Below are 24,471 nucleotides of genomic sequence, written 5' to 3' on the forward strand. Positions count from 1 at the left end.
AAAGTTCAAATTTATTGTCAGAGTACACACATGCCATAACATACAACCCTGAGATTCTTTTCCAGTAGGCCAAGCAGAATTTCTACTTAATGGTAGTGCAAACTGTACTCAAGAAAAAAGATACATATACAAAAGACACAAATGTAAACAAAAAAAAGAATGTTTAATGTTTCAGAAAAAAATTGAAATTAAATTTGAGGAAACAATGCTTTAATATAAAACTTAAAACAAAAACATCCAGACCTTCAACTCTAAGCTGTGGGCTGATCTCATTCAGCTCGGCTGTCAATGTGTTGATCTGTGCTTTCAGTTCTTTGTTTTCCTTGTTTATCTGTTCCAATTGCTCCTGTAGATAGGCATGGTATGAGTGACTATGAATGCACATTCCAAATGAAGGCCTTCGACATGCTTTATACTGTCATTACAATATTCTGATACAAATCAAATTTTATTAATTTTGTTTATTTAATTTAATTGCCTCAGAAGATGATAATTTGGGCTGGATCCATGCATACTTACTTTTAGTTTCATAAACTTCCTTTTAATTTTTTTTACATCTTAAATGGTCAGTCATTTTACCTTTCATCCTTTTCATAAAAAATGTTTTCTTAAAGGTTACAAGTTTGTTGGCAGAGTACATCTTCCCTCTTTGAGCTTCTAACAAGCAAACACAACTGAAAAACTAGCAACTTTGAAGGAACATTTCATGTAAACCATAGTGATAAAATGTCAAGGGCAGTAAAACTAGCTTGATAGGATCAACTCTTTGAAATCAAAGAATGGAAAATCATGGCAATCTGGCACTCCTGCTGGGTGAAGTTCCCCAGTGCAGATGCAGATTTAGAAATTGAAACTTCTATATCATTTGTTTAAATGTAAGGTGAGCAGTTCCTCCACCAATGAAGTATTAATCTCACCTTTGTCATTATAAGGTCCTTCTGGTGCAACTCAATGTGGACTTTCCCTTGCACTTCATCATGTTGCAGCCTGTCCATAAGATGTGTTTGCAGCAGGTTCTGTTTCTGCAGCTCATCTCGCTCAGCTATCAATTGCTGATAGGCTGTTGTGTATTGTTGCAAATGAGCATAGAACTGATCCCTCTGAGCCACCAAGGCCTGAGCTTCCTGTGTCTTCATGTCAAGCTGTGGAAACACAAGTGGCACCAATCTTACTCATTAAGTAATCTCTCCTGGAGGACCTCTGGTGGACTACATACCACAAACCAGAGGGCAGAAGGAGAATACAGTAAAACATGTTATCCGTAATTCAGTCAACTCGCAACGTCAAGCAAATGACAAAAAGAATTGAGGAAAATAAATCAGTAAAAAAATTAAAATTTAAATAAAAGTTTAAAATTGTAAATGTTCTCTGAAGAAAAACATGAAGCTTCAACAAAGATGGGAGCAAATATTCAGCCAACAGAGTCCTTGGTTGTGCTTTGCTTGCAGCAGCTGTTTGAATAAAATTGTGTTTAAAAAAAAACTGCGTCACCCAGGACGAAGAACAGGTTGATGCCACTTGCTATTGGGGGTGACTCTCTTAAAATGTCTCCTATCCTTGCTTAGTAAGTCTTTATCTTTATTAGTGGATTATTAGGTACAATATTAAGGCTTTATCTGTAAACTTGGGGGGGGGGGTTGGGGAGTTGGGGGAGTTTGTTCTTTTTTTTTGTAATTCTTTATTTATCGCACTATGAACCATATCAACCAAAATATTTACAGATGTATCTCTATAAATATACCCAGTGACATTTTCTCTTTTTTCCCCATCCCTCACTCCCTCCCTTCCAAAACCAGTAAATATTGAACATATAAAATACAATAAAACAACATTTTTATACAAAAGGAAAACAAGAAAGACGCGTCATCTACTTATACACATTAAATCTGATTGTGTTTATCTTCTTAACATTTTAGGTGGTGGTGGTCCGAGGTAGGCTTTTTCTGTTATGTTCCATGTATGGTTCCCAGATTTTTTTGAAACAATGTAACTTTGTCTTTTAAATTATATGTGATTTTTTTCCAATGGAATACACTTCCATGTACCATTGCTGTATTCTTAGGCTCTCTTACATTTTCCAAGTTGACATTATACATTTTTTTGCTACTGCTAAGGCTATCATAATGAATCTTTTTTGTGCTCTATCCATTTTTAAATTGTTTTTTTCCACACTATGAACCATATTAACCAAAATACACACAAACATCTCCCTCTTGAATATACACAGAGTCATTTTCTCTCCTTTCTCCCCCTCCCTTCTCTCCCTCCTTCCCAACCCCTTCCAAACCCATCAAACATTCAACAAATACAATACAATAAACCCATTAAACAATGTCATCACACAATGAAAATAAACAAGAAAATTGTGTCATCTACGTTTACACGTAGTTCATTTCGTCTTCTTCTCATTCTATCATTTTAGGGGGTGGAGGTCCGCGGTAGGCCCTCTCTGTTGTGTTCCATGTACGGTTCCCAAATTTGTTCAAATAACGTGACTTTATTTTTTAAATTGTTATTTTTTCCAATGGAATACATTTATTCATTTCCATGTACCATTGCTGTCTTCCGATTTCCAAGTTGACATTATACATTTTTTTGCTACAGCTAAGGCTATCATAATAAATCTTTTTTGTGCTTCAACCAGTTTGAGGCCTAATTTCTTACTTCTTATATTACTTAGAAGAAATATCTCTGGATTTTTTGATATGTTGTTTTTTGTGATTTTATTTAATACTTGATTTAGATCTTCCCAAAACTTTTTCACTTTCTCACATGCATGTACTGTTGTTCTCATTTCCTTCTTACAGCGAAAACATCTATCTGATAATGTTGAATCCCATTTATTTAACTTTTGGGGCGTGATATATAGCCTGTGTAACCAATTATATTGTATCATGCATAACCTTGTGTTTATTATATTTCATTTTTTATCTTTATGTTTAGATCTTGTTCCCGCTTTTGTTTGGGTTTATAGCTTATTTAATAATTTTCCTTCTCTTGCAGCTTGATGTACACGTTTGTTATAAATCTTTTAATTATCATTGTGTCTGTAATCACATATTCAAAGCTGCTTCCTTCTGGTAATCTCAGTCTGCTTCCCAGTTTGTCCTTTAAGTAGGTTTTCAGTTGGTGGTATGCAAACATTGTACTATGAGTTATTCCATATTTGTACTTCATTTGTTCAAATGATAATAAATTATTTCCCAAAAAGCAATTCTTATGGAAAGGGGGGAAACCGGGGATAGCGCTAGATAAATTAACAGAATGGTACAAACAAGGTGGTTTGCAGCTACCAAACTTTAAGAATTATTATAGAACCGCACAATTAAGATTTCTATCAGATTTTTATCAAACAAGGGAAAAACCAGATTGGACCAGGATAGAGCTAGATAAAATAGGGGAGAAGGTACCAGAACATATACTTTATAAGTGGGATGAAAAACCGGAGCAATATAGAAGTTCACCAGTACTGCACCATCTGCTCAACATTTGGAAGAAGATTCACGTAGAAAGGAAAAAACAAATTACCAACTACCAAAAATAATTATTGACGCAAAATCAACTAATCCCTTTCACAATAGATAACCTTTCCTTCAGAGAATGGGAGAGAAAAGGGATTAAAAGAATAGAAAAGTGCTCTATCCAATTTGAGGCCTAATTCTTTACTTCTTATGTTATTTAAAAGAAAAATTTCTGGATTTTTGGGGGGTTTTTTTGTGATTTATTTAATATCTGATTTAGTTCTTCCCAAAATGTATTCACTTTTGCACATGCCCAAATTGCATGTATTGTTGTTCCCATTTCATTTTTACAGCGAAAACACCTATCTGATAATGTTGGATCCCATTCTTTTTAATTTTTGAGGGGTGATATATAGCCTGTGTAACCAATTATACTGTATCATGCGTAACCTTGCATTTATTGTATTCTTCATAGTTCCAGAACATAATTTTTCCCATGTTTTGCTCTTTATCTTAATATTTAAGTCCTTTTCCCACTTTTGTATGGGTTTATACCTTATTTCATTATTTTTCCTGCCTTGCATCTTAATGTAAATGTTGGTTATAAATCTTTTAATTATCATTGTGTCTGTAATCACATATTCAAAGCTGCTTCCTTCTGGTAATCTCAATCTGTTTCCCAATTTGTCCTTTAAATAAGCTTTCATTTGATGATATGCAAACATTGTTCCGCGAGTTATTCCATATTTGTCCTTCAACTGTTCAAATGTTAATATATTATTTCCCAAAAAACAATTTTCTATTCTCTTGATTCCTTTTCTCTCCCATTCTCTAAAGGAAAGGTCATCTATTGTAAAAGGGATTAGTGGATTTTGCATCAATAGCATTTTTGGTAGTTGGTAATTTATTTTTTCCTTTCTATGTGTATCTTCTTCCATATACTAAGTAAATGATGCAATACTGGTGAGCTGTTATATTGCACCAGCTTTTTATCCCATTTATAAAGTATATGTTCCGGTACCTTTCTTCTATTTCATCTAGTTCTATCTTAGTCCAATCTGTTTTTTCTCTTGTCTGGTAAAAATCAGATAAGTACCTTAATTGTGCAGCTCTGTAATAATTTCTGAAGTTTGGTAACTGCAAAGCACCTTGATTATACCTCTGTTAATTTATCTAGCGCTACGCTCGATTTCCCTCCTTTCCACAGGAATTTCCTTATTATTCTCCTTAGTTCAGCAAAAAATTTCTCTGTTAAGGGAATTGGTAACATTTGAAATAAGTATTGTATCCGTGGGAGCACATTCATTTTAATGCAGTTCACCCTCCCTATCAACATTAGCGGTAATTCTTTCCAATGTTCTAAGTCTTCCTGTAATTTCCTTATTAATGGCTGATAATTTAATTTGTACAAGTTGTTTAAGTTACTTTCTATCCTGATACCTAGGTATCAGATTACTTGTGTTTGCCATTTAAATGGAGATTCTTTTTTAAGTTCTGTATAATCCGCATTATTCATTGGCATCACTTCGGTTTTATTTGCGTTGACCTTATACCCCGATATTTCTCCATACTCCTTCAATTTCCTATGTAATTCTTTTATTGATTTCTCTGGGTCTGTTAGGTATACTATGATGTCATCGGCAAATAAGCTGATTTTATACTCCTTCTCCTTTATTTTTATCCCTTTTATCTTATTTTCATTTCTTATCAGCTCTGCCGATGCTTCTTTTGCTAAGGCAAACAATGAGGGGGTTAATGTACATCCCTGCCTAGTTGATCTGCTTAGTTTGAACTGGTTCGATACATATCCATTTACCATTACCTTTGCCAATGGTCCATTATATAATGCTCTAATCCAGTTAATATATTTTTCTGGCAGAATGAATTTCTGTAACAATTTAAATAGGTAGTTCCACTCTACCCTGTCAAAGGCTTTTTCTGCATCTAATGTAACGGCCACCGTTGCTTTTTTATTCCCTTGAATTAAATTAATAAATTTACAGACATTGTAAATTGGTCTTTCCTTGACAATTTACAGACATTATATATTCGTCTTTCCTTGACAAATCCAGTTTGATCTTGTTTTACTATTTTTGGTACACAGTCAGCCAATCTGTTTACTAATAATTTTGCTATTATCTTACAATCTGAGTTAAGTAAGGATATTGGTCTATATGATGCTGGTGTTAATGGATCTTTCCCCATCTTAGGTATTACTGTAATTATTGCTGTCTTGCATGAATCTGGTAAGTTTTGTGTTTCTTCTACCTGATTCATTACTTCCAGGAGAGAAGGAATTAATAACTTTAAAATGTTTAAAAAATTCTATTGGAAATCCATCCTCTCCTAGTGTTTTATTGTTCGGCAGCTCTTTTAATATATTGTGTACTTCCTCTATTTCAAATGGTTTTATCAGTTTGCTTAGATCCTCTAATTGCAATTTTGGCAGTTGAATTTTAGCTAAAAACTCTTCTATTTTATAATTTTTCCCCTCATTCTCAGTTTGGTATAATTGTTCATAAAATTCCTTAAAGTTTTCATTAATCTCTGTTGGGTTATATGTGATTTGTTTGTCCTTTTCCCTTGACGCCAGTACAGTTCTTTTAGCTTGCTCTGTTTTAAGTTGCCAGGCCAATATTTTGTGTTTTTTCTCCCAATTCGTAATATTTTTGCTTTGTTTTCATTATGTTCTTCTCCACCTTGTATATTTGTAATGTTTCATATTTTATTTTTTGTCTGCCAATTCTCTTTTTCTTTATATCATCCCTTTTCACTAGTTCATTTTTTTGTACTTACTCTCTCCCTTTCCAGCTGCTCTATTTCCTGATTATATTCCTTTTTCATCTTAGTTATATAACTTATTATCTGCCCTCTAATGAAGGCTTTCATTGCATCCCATAGTATAAATTTATCTTTCACCGATTCTGTGTTTATTTCAATATATGTTTTAATTTGGCGTTCAATAAACTCTCTAAATTCCTGCCTTTTAAGTAGCAAGGAGTTTAACCTCCATCTATACGTTCTTGGTGGGATGTCCTCCAGTTCTATTGCTAATAGCAGGGGTGAATGATCTGAAAGTAGTCTAGCTTTATATTCAGTTTTCCTGACTCTCCCTTGAATATGAGCCGACAACAAAAACATATCAATCCTTGAGTATGTTTTATACCTACTCGAGTAATATGAATATTCCTTCTCTTTTGGGTGCTGTCTCCTCCATATATCCATAAGTTTCATTTCCTGCATTGATTTAACCATAAATTTGGTTACTTTATTCTTTTAGCTTGTTTTTTTCCCAGTTTTATCCAACACTGGATCCAAATTAAGGTTAAAATCCCCTCTTATCAAAATATTTCCTTGTGTATCTGCAATCTTCAAAAAAATATCTTGCATAAACTTTTGATCCTTATCATTAGGTGTGTATATATTGAACAAATTCCAAAATTCTGAATATATCTGACACTTTATCATTACATACCTCCCGCTGTATCTGTTATTTCCTCCTCTATCTTGATTGGTAAATTTTTGTAAACTAATATGGCTACACCTCTAGCTTTTGAGATATATGTTGCTGCCGCTATGTGTCCTACCCAATCTCCCTTCAATTTGCTATGTTCCACCTCAATTAGGTGCATTTCCTGCACAAATGCTATATCTACTTTTTACTTTTTCAGTAAATTTAGTAGCCTCTTCCTTTTAATTTGGTTATGTATTCCATTAATGTTTATAGTCATATAGTTTAACGTGGCCATCTTATATCTTTGTTTTCATTTCTTTTCCGCCTCCTCACCACCTCCATCCCCTTTTTTCCATTACTGTTCTTTAAGTTTTCCTTTTTAATCTCAATATTTGACAATACACTTAAAACATTAAATACCCCAACAATCCCCACAACCAATAACCCTTTAACCCCAAACCTCCTTGGGTTGCCCCTTGTCCCTTGGTGGGCAACCACAACTCCCCTTTCCATTTTTCGGTTTTCGAACTTACTCGCAAGCATCACATGATTTCACAGTGACCTTTATCCTCCCACCCCCCAGAGAACACTACTTTCCTATACATAAAACATACATAAAAGCTCGCTCTCTTTTTTTCCCTTGTTCCCCTCCTTTCCCTTCTCTTTACCATCTTTAAATCTTTATATATACATTATCTTTATATTATTACATATGTTTGTATAATTTCTTGCCAGTCTTCCTTCTTGTCACTCCTCCTCTCTTCTCCTGTCCTGCAAACATTCAGCAAATTCTTGGGCTTTCTTTGGGTCCAAGAACAGCCTATTCTGTTCCGCAGGGATAAATACTTTGAGTACTGCAGCATGTCTTTATATAAAGTTATAACCTTTCTTCTATAAAAGTGTTTTTGCCGTGTTGAATTCCTTCCTCTTCTTTAAAAGTTCAACACTTATGTTTGGGTAAAAAAATTTTTCTTTGTCCCTTATATTCCAACAGCTTATTGTCTTCTCTAACTTTATTCCTTGCCTGCTCTAGTATGTTCTCTCTTGTCGTATATCTTAGAAGTTTTACCAGTATGGATCTCAGTTTTTGATGTGGTGGCGGCTTCGGTACTAGTGCTCTATCTGCCCTTTCGATTTCTATTTCTTCATGTGAATCTGTCATTCCCACCACCTTCGGGATCCATCCTTTTATAAATTCCTTCATATCTGACCCTTCTTCACCCTCTTTCAGGCCCACTATTTTTATGTTGTTTCGCCTACTGTAGTTTTCCAATAAGTCAATTTTTTGTAATAATAAATCTTTCCTGCAGCCAACACCCTAATGACATCATGAAGAAAGCACGTCAACATTTCTACTTCCTCAGGAATTTACGGAGGTTTGTATGACATCAGAAACCCTGGCAAATTTTGACAGATTTGTGGTGGAAAGTGTGCTGACTGGCTGCATCATGGACTGGTATGAGGACACCTATACCCCTGAGCGTAAATCCCTGCAAAAGGTAGTTTTAGCCCAGGAAGGACATCACAGGCAAAACCTTTCCCACCATCAAGAACATCTATGGTCACTGCCATCAGAGAGCAGAACTCATGCTCGATTCTCGCTGCTACCATCAGGAAGAAGGGATAGGTGCCACAAGACACACAACACCATGTTCAGGAACAGCTGCGACTCCTCCACCATCAGACTCCACAACAATAAGCTCTATCGTGGACTCATTTAAGGACTCTTACATTTGCACTTTATTGTTTTTTTTCCTCTCTGTATTGCACAGTTGTTTACATTTCTTTATTTGTTTACATGTGTACACCGTGTACAGTTTTTTTTTCGCACTAGCAATAAGTGGTAATTCCGCTTCGCCTGCAGGAAAATGAACCTCAGGGTTTTATGTGATGCCATGTATGTACTCTGATAATAAATCTGAAATCGAATTATGATGGCGGCGTTATGAGAGCAGTGATTAGTGCAAAGCTGTTACAGTCCAGTGACCAGGGTTCCAATTTAAATTTTTTAAGTTACGGAAATTACCTGATTAAAGTGAACTTTATATAATTAAGGACTACAATACTGATTTTTTTTTCCAAAATTACATTTTGCACTGTACTTTGTTAATTCTTAATGCTGGTGTATTAGTTTGGCATTGTAAGAATGAGTCTCAGGCAACCAGAAAATTGACATATCGGCATCTAACCATCCCTGTTGGTTCCGGATACCAGGGTTTTTAAACTGTTTTTGTGTGCCAGAGGTGATAAAAATTATATAACTGGCAAAACTGGTAGACCAAGCTAATAGGAAACAGAGCCTACCATTTCATTTGAGAAGGTGATACAGGATCCAACAGTTCACATTATCCAACTTACAGAAGCAAATCAAGAATGGCAAGACCATCATTCAAAGCAATCATGAACTTTTTGACAGTGTGAAACTTCTCATTCATTTCCTTGTAAATGCTTCTTTTTCCTTACAATATTTAATACCCCATGTGACTTTTTTTGTGCATTCATCAGGAGGAGTAAATGTTTTTTTTCCCTCTCACCCTAAATTTAGCAACTTGAAACGATGTTTTCTTTAACAATGTAAAAATTAGGAGCATATTATTTTGCTCCCAACTTTAAGATAAATTTGAGCAACTTTATTTGATAGGCAACAATGTACCTAGACATAAATTTCAAGTTAATTCTCATTCCCATTTCTAACATTGATCAAACTATTATTAATACAAATACACTGGCCTAGCTACAGAAAATTAATTCAACCCACTCTGCAGTGTATATTAGCCAGCATATTATACTTGTGCAACAAATGTTCACATTGCCTGGAAGAACATGCTCCATTTGCAAACTATCCATTTTAATGTGGATCCCAGCTAAATTTCCTAACTTCAAAGGTTAAATTATATCCTGTTCAAACACCAAGTTTCAAATCTGGTTGGGTCAGGTCCCCCAAGCCAGTCAGGCTCCATATTTAGAATGGGTCATTTTGACAGTATCATTAGGCAATGATATTTGTCCAGGTGGCAAATAAGACTCATGACCTGTGAGAAGAGGGTAATTTTCAATTATACATTTCAAGTCCATCTTGGTACCATGCCAGGCAGGAGAAAGGCATCTACCTAAGGTGAGGATGGCAAATATTGGTTGAGATTGGGGAGCTTGGCTCCAGGCATTGGTTTCAAGTTTGGGTTGATGGCAAGAATAGTGCCAACAGTGGGAGAGTGGGGTGGGGGTAGGTGTGGTAAACAACTTCACCCAGGTTTGGATAACTTTTTTTGTTAAAGTTACTTGGTCCAATAGTCAACAAGCACCACCCAGGTTAGGTTGGAATATACTGTCAGTGCTTGGGCCCAGGATAGCATCAAATTGCTCAAGGTGCAAAACTGAACAAATCAGAAAAAAGATACAAGACTCAGGAATAAAACATGCACAGGGGCACAATGTAATGCAGAATGCATATTTTGTGTACTTAAAAGTGCACTTCAGCATAAACATTTCCTTAAATGAAACTGCAATTAGGTTAAAAACCATAGTGCTGTAATATTAAGTAATCTGGCTTGAATACATTGGGAGCAATCAATACCTTTTCTTTCAAATCCGCCACAGCTTCTTGCAACTCTCCAATCCTCCGAGCCACCTCCTTCTTTACGTGCTGCTCTGACTGCAGTGCATTTGTAAGTTCCATATTCTCATTGGTCTGCAGACAGATTGAATATAGATTAAGTACAGTAAGACCTGGCAGCATTTCAAAAGGCTTCTTTCAAATTTCAATGTAATATACTAAAAAAACAACATACATAATTGATTGATGTGGTCAAGTAATTGCACGGACTTGGAACGAAGATGAATGGAATTTTTTTTTAAGTGTCATTCTGCTGGCACAGTCAGAAAGGCCAATGAGTCAAAGTCAGAAACAGGCATATTCCAATAGTGTCAAATAGTTTGAGGAAAAATAATCTTCTAAATTATTGAAACACATAAAGGTAGACAAATCCCTGGGGTCTGATCAAGCGTATTTATCCTCAGACATATTTGGGAGCTAGGGAAGAAGTTGCAGGGGCATTGGTAGAGAAATAACAACATCGTTAGGCAAGGGTCAGGTGCCAGAAGACTGGAGGATGGCTGATGTTGTGCCTTATTCAAAAAGACTGGAAGGAAAAGCCAGGAAGCCACATACTGGAAAGCCTAATGCAAGTTACCGAAGGGATTTTGAGACAGGATCAACCTCCATTTGGAAAGCAAGGACTGATCAGCAATAGTCAGCATCGATTTGTGCATGGGAATAGTGTCTCACGTATTTGATTACATTTTTTGAAGAGGTGACCAAGAGGATTAATGAGGGTAGGGCAGTAGACAAATGTCTAAATGGACATAGCAAAGACTTTAACGAGGTCCTGAGTGGTAGGCTCATCCACAAGGTCAGATTGTACAAGATCCAGGATGAGTTCACTGATTGGATACAGAATTGGCTCAATGGTAGGAAAGAGAGGATGGTTGCACATTTTGGAAGCCGGTGACCAGTGGTTTGTCACCTATACTAATAACTTGGATGACAATGTTGTTAGTGTCGGCATAGTGGTAAGTGCAATGCTGTTTCAGCGCCAGCGATCAGAATCCTGCGCTGTCCGTAAGGACTTTGTACGTTCTCCCCGTGTCTACGTGGGTTTCCTCCAGGGGCTCCAGCTTCATCCCACCATTCAAAACGTACCAGGTTAATTGGATATAATTGAGCAGCACGGGCTCGTGGGCCAAAATGGCCTGTTACTGTGCTGTATGTCTAAATTAAAAATTAAAATGTGTAGGAAGTTTGCAAATGACAGTAAATTTTGTAATATTACAACAGGATTTTGCTGAACTGGGAAAAAGAGCCAAGGAATAGCAAATGGAGCTTAACTTGGACTGGGGCTAGGCAAAACCAGGACAAGAATTACTTGTTAAAGGTATGGCTTTGGAGACTATAGTAGAACAAAGAGACTTAGGTACATGGTTCCATGGTGGCGCAGGTAGGCAGAGTGGTAAAAGCAGTTTCTGGCGTGTATGCCTTCAACGGTTAAAGTATTGAATATAGGAGCACGAACATGTTTCAACTTTTTAGATGGTGGGAAGGCTGCACTTGGAGTATTATGTGCAGTTTTAGTCACTCAGCCATCGGGAAAGATATACAAGTTGGAAAGGGAGCTGACACTGGTAGGTTTAAACTATAAGGAGAGATTAGATAGGCTGGGACTTTTCTCTTTGGAGCAGGGGAGGCTTATGGGGGTACCTAAGAGGTTTATAAATTCATGAGGAGGATAGCAAGGTAAATCGTAAGAGTTTTTCCTTGGTTAGGGGAATATAAAACTGGAGGGCACAGATTTAAGATGAGAAGGGAATATGGAACTAGCTGCCAGAGGAAGCAAAAGAAGTGGGGACAATTATGATGTTCAGATTTAGCGGGTAAATAGATCAGAAAAGTTCAAAGGTAAATAGGCCAAAAACAGGCAAATGTGACTAGAATGGTTAGTCAAGCTGGCTGGCGTCCATTTCCATGCTACATAACTCAAAATTATGTTCCGATTTCAGATAAAAACTGAACAGTAAAGAAAATTTTAAAATTGACATTACTGGAATCTGAAACAAAAATCAGAAATGGTGGAAGAGCTCAGCCAGTTGAGCAGCTTCTGTGAAAAGATGGATCTATCTGCCAAGATCTTTCCTCAGAACTGAGTGGGGGGGGGGGGGGGGTGGGGGGAAGGGGAGGGGTTCAGTTTTCAAAATAGAACTAGAGGTGCAAAAGAAAGACTACATGGAGATTGGATATGACAAATCAGGTGACATGGTGCAAGAGCAAGGCATTTTAAGGAAATGGAGTGAGAAAGGGACACAAGCATGACAATGGGAAACAAGAGAGCAGTTTATCTGGAATATTTATTCTTTCTAGGAGATTGCAAATTGGCTAAGACCGAAGGTGCATTGTTCTTCCAATTTATGTTGGGCCTCACTATGGCAGAGGAGGTCAGACAAACAAATTGGAATTGAGAATTAAGCAGCATGCAACTGGAAACAGAATCACCCCTTTGCACCTTACTCCTTCTCCATCACTCCCCCCAAATCTGATTTGAAAGTGACACCTCTGCATTCTTCTCCCAGTTCTGAAGCATTACTGAACAGAAACATTAATTGATATTCCTTTACACAGAGACTGCTTGTCTGATTAGGTTTTTCAGTACTTTTTTAAATTACTGAACTTGGAAAGATATTGGAGGAGATTATAACACATAACAGAGAGAAGCAACAATGGTTGTCACACTAAAAGTTGTCTTTGCACAAGGGGCTTCTTATGCCAGCCATCTCATTCAGGAACGGTGGGGGGGGGGGGGGGGGGGGGGGAATGGTAACAATTTTAGGATGCACACAGATCCCAAACCATGACAAAAATTTTAAATTTGGCCGGAAGTTAGAGAGATGAGAAGGGAAAGTACACAATGAACAGAGGCGTGCCAAGGGTACACTTCAGTTTGGCTAAGTGATCATTCTGAATGTGATAGAGAGTGGTCTATTCTCAGGGTTTCCAGGAAACATCAGCTGGAAAGGGTGGACAGCAGCACCTTTTTCCCCAGGGCACGAGTAGCAAACACCAGAGTACATCTGTAAAAAAGGCATGGGGAGGAAAGTTTAGGGGAGACATCAGGGCTAAGCTTTTTTTTTTTAAAATACACAGCGAGTAGTGGGTGCCTGGAGTGCATTACCAGGGGTGGTTATGGAGGCTGGTACAAAAAGGACATTTTAAAGACTCAGACAGGCACATGGATACAGGAAAAATAGAAGGTAAGGTAGGGAAGGTTTAGTTTGTTGAGCAGGTTTATAACATTGTGGTCCGAAGGGCCTGTATTGTGCTGTAATATTGTATGTTCTTGTAAAAATTAATCTGCTCACCAAGAATTAGAGTTCCAATAATGCGAGGTTTTCTTTGGCAATACTAATGGCCAAACTACAAATAAAAACAACATCAGAGCTTGCTGTCCCTCAAACTGATCCACCATTTAATAAGGTCATGGTTATTCTGTTATCTCAGACTGACTTTCCTGTTCTATTACTACATCCCTCAGTTCCCTTCACATCTGGAAAAAATATTGTAGTACCATTGGATTCACAACATTTTGTGCGCGCCTCTGAAACGAATTCATATTAACCAAAAGCGCACACTCCTCGTACATAAAATGCAAGGTAAACTTTCAAGATTTTGAAGACAAGAGGATAATTGTCAGGGTTACTGACATAAATTCATAATGTGCTTGTGAGTAATGAAACAGGGTTTTACTACAAGTGATGACACAATACATACAAGCTTGACAAATCCATTCTGAAGTTCTGCTAGCTGTTCCTTGAGATCACGATTCTGTGTCAGTGCTCTGCTTATTGTTGCCTTGTCATTCTGCATATTTTCCAGCAGTTGCTTTCGGTCCACAGATTCGTCATTGTGACGTTCCACTATCCATTGCAGTTCTTGCAGCCTTTCTTCCTGCTCTTGGTTTAAACGACTCAGCTGCTCGTTGTCACAAACCTAAAGATGCCAACAGATATGCATTTAAGAGCAAATATGCACATTGTTAGAAACTATATAATCATCACTGCATTCTTAGGCAGCTTCAGTCACATGCCCAAACTCACGAAAAAGGCCAATGCTTATCAGCATTGTTGCAGAAGGGCTGCGTCCAAGCTGTAACAACGAATTCATGTTAAATATGGACAATTCATGATGAACAGCATATTATATATACACAGACAATTCATTAGAAAACCAGTTGAATGCAAAAAAGTGATGATCCAGTTGGAAGCATCTTCAGAGAATAGTTAAAATAGAGAGGCTGATGGCCCTGTTTTTGAGGACAAATGGACAAAAAAAGAGCAAGGAGTGTTCCCAGTTTCCTAAATAACATTTACCCCTCAATCACTTATTTCACCTTTATTGCAGCTCAGTTCAAAATAGCTATCAGATTTTCCCACACAAAAAAAAAAGTTTCCAAGTTCAACTCAGAATCACTGGCCATGAACACATTTGCAAGTCCAGGAAACTAAATAAGTTCAAGTCCTTTATTTTATTAACTTTAAATAAATTTGATTATTATGTTTTGCTGATTAAAGGCAAGAAATAAAACTTTTATTGTATTGTAATCTTATTCAAAACCAATACAGGGAAATCCATTACTGTGAAGCCCCGACATCCCATCCTGATGAATGCATGATTATAGCTAAAAACTTCAATCACGCCAACCTGAAAAGTGTTTACCAAAATTTCAACAGCACATCAACTTAGCCAGAGAATGCCCTAGATCGCGTGCACACCAACATCACTAGTGCATACAATGCTACCCCTCTCTCCGACCATATAATCCATCCTGCTAATACAGTATACAGACCACTGGCAAACGGATGAAGTCAGATCATAAAGAGATCAGAACGTGGCTGGGATGGGGGGAGATGGGGGGGGGGTTGGGAAGGTGGAGCAGTAGCACTACAGGTCTGCTTTGAGACCACAGACTGGAGCTGTTTCAGGGAGGCAGCCACCTACAACTGCCACGTTAACATCGATGAGTACACAAGCTCAATGGCAGCCTATATTAGCAAGTGGATCAAAGATGTTATGGAGATCTAATGCTACACAACCAGGAATAACCAGAAACATTGGAATTATGCTATAGTCAGTGCATTTCTCAGAGCTCAAAATGTAGCCTTCAAGTACAGGGGACACGTTAGCACTAAGATCAACCAGGGCTGAACTGGAAGGCAAAGTGTGGGTACACACAGAGGAACCATAGTCAGCTATGTAGCGTCACCGACACGAGGCGCATGTGAGAATGTATCGAAACAGATCACAAGACAACGACAATGACGTCACCCTTCTGGGCAGACTGAGCATCATCTATGCATGGTTTGATGTGAACAACAGGTGCACGCCAAAAAAAGTCTACCTCTTCCTGTAGAACAGGACCCTTGCATTGCTGCGGCCAATGCAAGGAGAATCCTATCCAGGGTGAATCCACGCAGTGGGACCAAACAAGATACCCCATACCCAGTTGGGTACTGAAGGATTATGCAGACCAATTGACATCTTTACCACGTCATTGAAGGTTTCAAGGCAACCATCATCATCCCAGTATCAAAGAGGGCTACAGTAACAGGCCTCAATGACTACTATCCAGTGGCACTGACCTCCACCAGTATGAAATGCTTCGAGTGTCTGATGATGAAGCATATCAAAACGCTCCTTCCAGAGACACTAGACCCATTTCAATTCACCTATAGAAGAAACTTTCGCAGTCAATGCTATTGTCTTGACCTTCCAATCAGTCCTGACTCACCTGCAGAACAATGCTGCTGTTCATTGACTTCAGTTGGGAATTTAACAAAGGTAGAGGTTCCATTATTGTCACGTAAATTACATTTTAGAATGTAACATACATACATGAAATTCTTTAACTTTGTTCAGCGCCCCTCACAGAAACCTACAGCACTTGGTGTTCCAATGTGGTCTCCCCTCCAAAGCACAATGCCTGCTTAGCTACAATCATTCCCCAGAGGCTGGTGGAGATGCTGTCCTCGCTGGAACTCAACACCCCCTCACTGTAATTAAATCTTGTACTTCCCCACAGAAATACCAGTTTGTCCAGGTTGGCAGCAGAAAATCAAGCACCATCATGCTGAACATTGGAGCACTTCAGGGCTGAATGCTCAGCGTGCTCCCGATCACACGACTGACCCATGGCTGCATTGCAAGATCCAACTCCAACATAATCATCGACTTTGGAGATGACACAACATTCGTCGGCCTCATCAGGAATAACTATGAGTCGCAATGCAGAGAAGAGATGGAAAACCTCATGAAATAGTACGAGAATAACAACCTGAAGCTCAACATGGACAAGGCAAAGGAGATGATTGTGGATTTCTGGAGGAGAGAGGGAAAAGCACCAAGTTCTTCAGAGACAACTTAAGTGACCTAACCTGCAGACAGGACATCCCCTCATTTGGAAGGTGCTACAGCGACTGCTTTTCCTTAGAAGGCTGAGACAGGAAGGCTATCGGCCACCATTCTGTCAAATTTCTACAAGAGCTCTATCAACAGCATCCTAGCCGACTGCATCACAGTGTGGTACAATTACGTAGAGCATCAGATGTCAATACACAGGACCATAAAAGTGGCAGACAGTATCACTGGGGTCTCCCTCCACCCCATTGCTGTGATTTACTGGGATTGTTATTTACAGAGGGCTCACAAAATCTATGAGGACCTCCTAGCATCCCACACACAGTATTTTCCAGATACTCATGTCAGGAAAGAGATGCAGAGAAGTCTGAACTCAAAATGTAGAAAAGTTAAACTTCAGCATACATCACCATTTAAAAATGGGACCCAACTGGTTCCTCAGCATTAGTTGTGTAAATGAAGTTTACTTATAGAAAACTTCAAGTACACAGTATACAAAGTTAAAGCAAGAGCAGTTAGTAATACTGTATGCAGTTAAGTAGCCTCAACTCCTTGGGTTCTTGTGTTATTATAGGCTGCAAAGCCAAGTACGACATTTTCCCATTTCAAGTCAAAGCAAAGGAAAACAGTATTCTTTGTTCCCATGTTCCTTAACTGTTGCAATTTTTGTTTTGTATCAGAAGTATGTTCACTGGTCATTGCTGTGTATACAGTTTCCTGATTTCAATCATAATTTTGTGTTCTACCAGATTAAATTTGTATTTTCCAACCTCCTGAAATAGCCAACACTAATCTTCATGTATTGCATTTTACTATGAGGAACCATCAAGTCACCAGACAAAAAGAAATGATACAGATGGAAAAAAATTACAACATTGGCAGGCAGGTTTAAATCAATACCATGTCATTTTGCATCATCTGTGCTATTGCACGAGATATAGTTTATATAAACAGCATTTCAATTATTTATTCTTTTTTATTTCCCTCTGGTTGTTACTTCTAAGAGAAATTGTTCGAAAGGTTTGAGCAATCTTCTGTAACATTCAGTAGGCTAAATGAGCAACAAAGTTTACTTTTGCTGTTTTCCAAGGCCCTTACATGTGCTTTTGAAAGAGGGATCCTGTAGGACTGCATGCAACTTAATTTAAGCCAGGAAAATCCAATAGAGTCCTTCCTAGGTTTTGCTGGCTCAGTAAAACAGTAGAGAACCTACTCGTCAAGGGAGATGGAACTCTAAAAATCAGGAAAACAATCTATAATATTTTCATTTAACTCTTCATTCTATCTTTACAACACTTCCCATGTTTTACAGTAGACATAACCTGTATTTACTTACCAGTCCTGATAGCCTTGTAGCCATGCTTCAATGAAAGTTCCTATATATCTTTCAAGTTGAATTTGTGCCCAAAATTCATTTCATTTGTTACCATTAAGAATCCCTCTTACTTGTGCCTGATATCGAGTGCACAATTCCTCCTTCTCTCGTTGCAGCTCCTTAATATTCTCCTCCAGTAATCTTTCTTGATCGGTGGGACCATTCGGCTCTGGTGTAGTCTGGCTTCCACTGACCTCGCAATGTATTTCTGAATAACACAGGGCAGTCATCATTATAAACTCATAATGCAAAAATATTCAATGATCTAGTTCATCAAGTTCCCGTTCAATTACGAAATATTGGGTTTTTTAATCAGTGGTTGAAAACCATGGAGCTCAAGGATCCAATGTACGCATACTAGTTCTCATTATTTGTTCAGAGGGATCTCTTGTGTCTTAGCTCCTGTTTCAAAACAAATCCACTCTGCTTTTCATTTTGTTTCCTTATCTGTTTTTCAGGGGGAATCCCATGCCTGTTTTTCAGCTGAAGCCAGAGCTAACTTATGTGGACCAAGTAATATTTCTAGAGACTAGAATTGGTGGAATCCAGATAGCAGAGTTTTAGTCACCTGTTCCATTTTCTCCTTTTATGAATTAGTAGATGTTTGCTTGATAAAGATGCTGTGAAATATCTTGAGATGTTAAAATGCAAACTGTTTTTGTTGCTAAGGTACATTCCATTAGATCATTGCACTTAGAATAGCCAGGGGAGAACACAGCCAGCAGCCAAAACCATTTATAACCTCAATTAGCCTCCATATCCAAGCAACCATTTTAACAGGCAAGAACCAGGCATTATTTGTTTTCCTGATCAATGCTTCGCTACCAGAGGTCAGCTCATTCAGCTCGACTAAAACAAGGCTCAAATCACTGAACTTCTCACTTTAATTGTCTAACAAGAGGAATATCTTCAAATTAAAGCATCAGCCTCGCAGCTCCAGAGTTCAATTCAGACCTTGGGTTTCATTTGTGGTGAATCTGACATTCTCCTTATACCTGGGTTTCTGCCGGGTGCTCTGGTTTCCTCCCACATCCCTGACATGCTCAGTGGTTAGTTAGCTCCTGCGAGTTTCCCCTCACTATAGGTACATGATAAAAGAATGAAAGAGGAATTGACAAAAGCATGTGAAAGAGAATATGTTGCATTGCTACTTGGACATGAGGGGAGAATGTAACTGAGGGGACTTGGTTGACTGATAATAATTAAATATTACACTTTGAATACTTAGATTCCATTTCAGTGAATTAACCCAAATCCAATCCTCAAGTTAGTGGAGGAAGTTAAAGTATAAGTTGGGATCAATTTTGTGTTTACATTTTTAACCAAAATTGGAGGAATACAACACAATTTATTTCAAATAGAGACAGTGTCAGGAGAGGAGTTTTTAATCCTTGTCTTACTGGAGGAAGTCAGTGATTAATGTTGCCAAATCATTCCAAACAAATATTTTCTTCACAAATAATATTTAAAAGGAATCTGTTGTGGTGTCAGAATGTAATTTAGTAAGCCTAACCCTAAAGAGACACCCCATATTACCTCACTTAACACCTCAACTGACCCTAAAGAGACACCCCACATTACCTCACTTAACATCTCAACTGACCCAAAAGAGACACCCCATATTACCTCACCTGACCCTAAAGAGACACCCCATATTACCTCACCTGACCCTAGACACCCCATATTACCTCACTTAACACCTCAACTGACCCTAAAGAGACACCCCATATTACCTCACCTGACCCAAAAGAGACACCTCATATACCTTACCTGACCCTAAAGAGACACCCCATATACCTCACCTGACCCTAAAGACACCCCATATTACCTCACTTAACACCTCAACTGACCCTAGAGACACCCCATATTACCTCACTTAACACCTCAACTAACCCAAAAGAGACACCCCATATTACCTCACCTGACCCTAAAGAGACACCCCATATTACCTCACCTGACCCTAGACACCCCATATTACCTCACTTAACACCTCAACTGGCCCTAAAGAGACACCCCATATTACCTCACCTGACCCTAAAGAGACACCCCATATTACCTCACCTGACCCTAAAGAGACACCCCATATTACCTCACCTGACCCTAAAGAGACACCCCATATTACCTCACCTGACCCTAGACACCCCAATATTACCTCACTTAACATCTCAACTGTCCCTAGAGGCACCCCATATTACCTCACTTAACACCTCAACTGACCCGAAAGAGACACCCCATATTACCTCACTTAACACCTCAACTGACCCTAAAGAGACACCCCATATTACCTCACCTGACCCTAGACACCCCATATTACCTCACTTAACACCTCAACTGACCCTAGAGACACCCCATATTACCTCACTTAACACCTCAACTGACCCTAGAGACACCCCATATTACCTCACTTAACACCTCAACTGACCCAAAAGAGACACCCCATATTACCTCACTTAACACCTCAACTGACCCTAGAGACACCCCATATTACCTCACTTAACACCTCAACTGACCCAAAAGAGACACCCCATATTACCTCACTTAACACCTCAACTGCATTTACATTAAAACATCCAAAATCAAAGTAAAATTTTACATCTAAAAGACTTCAAATTTTCAACATTCCTTACTTGTGTCACATTATCCTTGCTAAATTACTTCAATTTTTCCTTCTTGCATTACAATAGTGACAATACCTCAAAAAGTTACTTAATTTGCTATAAAATACTTCAGTACAGAAGTACATCTTTCTCTCTCCAAAATCTAACTGCTCAGAAACTGCAATTTCTACTGGGATCTAAAAGTACTCAACATTAAAGGTCAGTATTTTCCAATCACTGGCTTTAAAAATCAATGCAGGGAATTACTGGAAATTCTGAAACCAGTACATGGGATTCAAGTAATTATAACTCTGCAGCTGGCATATGAAAATATGAGGAAAGGGCAGAGATGAAAAAGTAAAACTAAAATATCTGAACAGTACAGTACCAACAGGAAATTCAGCTCTTGAAAATTCTCATTTAATCATGCAGTTTCCACAAGTAAAATCTATATCTTAACCATGAAAATTGAAAAGAGGAATTTGAAGACATACAAGCTGAGTATTATCTGGAGGTTATAATTTCAAAATCTAACTTATTTTTCACATTACTTGATGAAACAGCAAACACAAAAGGGTACTTAATTGGTCGGAAATGCTGTTTGAATGTCATGAGGTGCTACATAATTGCAAATTTATTCTACACTTTTTTTTAAAAACTTAGTGCTTTGATGTTATCCACATTTTGATGAGTGTGAAAAAGTACAACTTGGCTCTTGTGCTTGCCGACTGAAAGTTGCAAGTTACCATTTAAAAAAAGTTGACTCCCTTTTGTTTTTGGACTCAGGATCTATAAATTAAGGAGTTGCAATATTTTCCTCACCTTTATGTGCTCATAAAAGTGAGGCATATTATGGGAAACAGAACTTCTGTATTTCCTCATAATATTTAAAAAGTATATTTATATTCCAATAATATACTTGATTCACAAGTTCCTCATAAGCATTTCTTGCTCAGTTAGCATATAATCAGAATAAAGATGTCTCCAATGTGCCATAGACCATGAAGAGTACCAATTTCTATACTTAGGTAGCTCTCATTTCCATTTTTGATACTGGCCAGTACATAGCTTTTGTGAGCGAGGTTGTCAGGTATCAGTCATGCTTAATGCCTTTGACGCAGAAGGAGAGGAGAGGAGTTCAAGGTCTAAGACAGGGCTAACCTTAATATCTAGGTCAACACCCCATTCAAAGTAGAACAGCACCATACCAAAGCCATCTTTCAGGTGGTATATTAAATTGAAACCTTTCAACTGATGCAAACAATCTCACAATCCTCAACCACACCTAAAGCAGATCATCTGGCTATTTTCACAATGCCGTTTGTGATAAATTTGCTGCCACATAAATAAAAGAGAAGAATTTCTGGGCATGAAGTGCTTTAAATGGTAGTCTTTCCTTTCCGGCTATTGGCCATTTACTCTAACTTAAATGAAGTTTTTACACTTTGGGAACAGGAACAGGATCTAGTGCTGTGTGTAAGGAGTTTGTGTGTTCTCCCCATGTCTGCATGGGTTTCCTCTGGGTGTTCTGGTCTGCTCCTACCCTTCAAAAATGTATGTAGCTTATAGGTTAATTGGTGGGCATGGGCTCGTGTGTCAGAAGTGCCTATTACCGTGCTGTATGTCTAACTTTAGGATCAAGAGCTCTCTCTCAAGTGTCAAAGTAAGTAGATGGCACATGCTACACAGGTCCCAGATGGCAACTACAAAATTGATGATCAAAATATCTGTGTTGTGATGACTGATTGATTACATCGGTCACATTGCCCGAGAACAAGCGGTTGATTTAAACGTGAGAGGGAAATAAACTTCAAGTACTCCACAGCAACAGTAATCAGTAGGCAAGTAAAAATAATACTGGAAATACTCAGCAGGTTTTCATCTTCTATGAAGGCATTAACAGTTAATGCTTTAATAACCTCCTGTCTGCTGAGTATTTCCAGCATTTTCTTCTTTACTTCATTTCAGATTTCTTTTGTGTCTCTTATCCCGTGGTGATCCATTTTATGGGTGGTAAACACTGAACGAACTAAAATTCAGGAATTCTTTAAAAAAATCTGTTAGTTTGTTGGTGCCAACTGTTTCATCTCTGTTCACTAAGCTATTACAGCATATCCTTCTTGTTGAGAATTCTCAACAAAGAGCAATTCTACACCATGAATAATCCTCTTACTGAATTCTAGGGCTCTTCCCATTATGTTGCATTGTTGACTTCATACATATAATGTTGCTGAGGGACTTAAAGGCCAACATTCTGAATAGTTTCCAGAAAATAATTTCTATGCATCCCCAAACAAAAATTGTATCAGTCTCCTGTTGCCGTACCCAATGGACAGACAAAATTATAGGAACCCATATTCTTAAGCAAGTGTGAAGAGGATCAGAAAGAAAAGGGAAAGAAATAATTATGAGGTCAATATGTATTTAACAAAAACAATGACTGTAAGTTGCCTTTGTTCAAATTTATTGGCAATAACAGAAACTTGCCATTAATTTCGCGAGTGTCACATTAACCATGTTAATCAATTGATAAAGAACACGTAAATTTAATGTTATTCAGTTTAGACAAAAATCCCATTGGAATCACTATTCTATACAGATCAACCTTCGGCTGCAAATGCCATATTTAATTAAGTGACATCTGGTGTAATATAGTAGGTGAGATTTCTGCTAAAGACCTTTTATTTGCTAAAGGTTCATTAATCTAATCATACTTGTATAATTCAATTCATTCTATTAGTCATGATGTTCTAAGCAACTGCTATAAAAACTGTGGAATTACCCGATTTATTCTTAAGGTCAGTCAATGAGGCTTTTAGGTCCTGCATATGTTTGAGATTTTGCTTCTTCTCCTCTGAAAGTGCATTCACCTGTAAAGACAAAATGAACAATGATTTAAATGTCTTTCAACTGCAAAGAACCAATGTGTGTGGGGGGGGGGGGGGGGGGGGGAGGGGGAGATTGCTCTTGAATGAGAGGTGCTGGACTTCAAGTTCTTGTATGCCTTGCCTAAAGATAACAGTGAGAGGAGAGCATGTCCAGGGGAATGGGGGTTTGCATGATGTTGGCCATTTTCTTGAGCAGTGCCTCATGTAGATTTTTCAAAGCTTATTATATATATTTATAGATTCTGGCTCACTTAGCTCATGTATTTAATTACATTAGGTTAATAACCTGTCAGAAGAACATGCCAACTTCTTTCATCTTTATTTCAGTTCACTATCTGTAATAATTTGCTCATCTATTACAACGGAATGTTGGCATTTTATTGCAGTCACTCATTCTGCATGGTATTTTTTGGGAGTGAGCAGTCAGCCAAAGTTCAGGACCAACAATGTCTGTTATTTTACAATGATCAAAAAGTGTTGCTGCAATTCTTCACTTTGAGCTGGAATCTCAGAGCAAGAGAAGTGTCCTCAACAGTAAAAAAACAAATGGCTATCACCTGCAACTGGTCACCATAGGGGTCCTTTTGGCTCCAGCATTAAGGTTAGGGTTGTAGTTGGTCATTTGTTATTGATAGAGTATGCAATCCTCTGGGGAGCAGCCACACCATCACACTATCAATACAACTTCCAAACGTGATAATCTAAAAAAATTTTAAGGGGGCACAAGAAGCAAATTTT

At 38.0% G+C, this 24,471-nt stretch overlaps 1 protein-coding gene across 6 annotated transcripts in view; it reads right to left on the reverse strand.

Annotated features, from left to right (window-relative positions):
• Positions 1–24,471, reverse strand: part of golga2 (golgin A2) — a 115,365-nt gene that overhangs the window by 34,591 nt on the left and 56,303 nt on the right. For all 6 annotated transcript variants that reach the window (XM_069885617.1, XM_069885627.1, XM_069885602.1 and 3 more), the window contains 6 exons: positions 23,628–23,715; positions 18,320–18,456; positions 14,231–14,449; positions 10,490–10,603; positions 918–1,142; positions 244–346 (listed from right to left, as the gene is read on the reverse strand). In XM_069885617.1, the coding sequence (XP_069741718.1) occupies positions 244–346; positions 918–1,142; positions 10,490–10,603; positions 14,231–14,449; positions 18,320–18,456; positions 23,628–23,715 (886 nt within the window). The remainder of the gene's footprint in view (positions 1–243; positions 347–917; positions 1,143–10,489; positions 10,604–14,230; positions 14,450–18,319; positions 18,457–23,627; positions 23,716–24,471) is intronic.

Source organism: Narcine bancroftii, chromosome 1, assembly GCF_036971445.1.
Source record: "Narcine bancroftii isolate sNarBan1 chromosome 1, sNarBan1.hap1, whole genome shotgun sequence".
NCBI lineage: Eukaryota > Metazoa > Chordata > Chondrichthyes > Torpediniformes > Narcinidae > Narcine > Narcine bancroftii.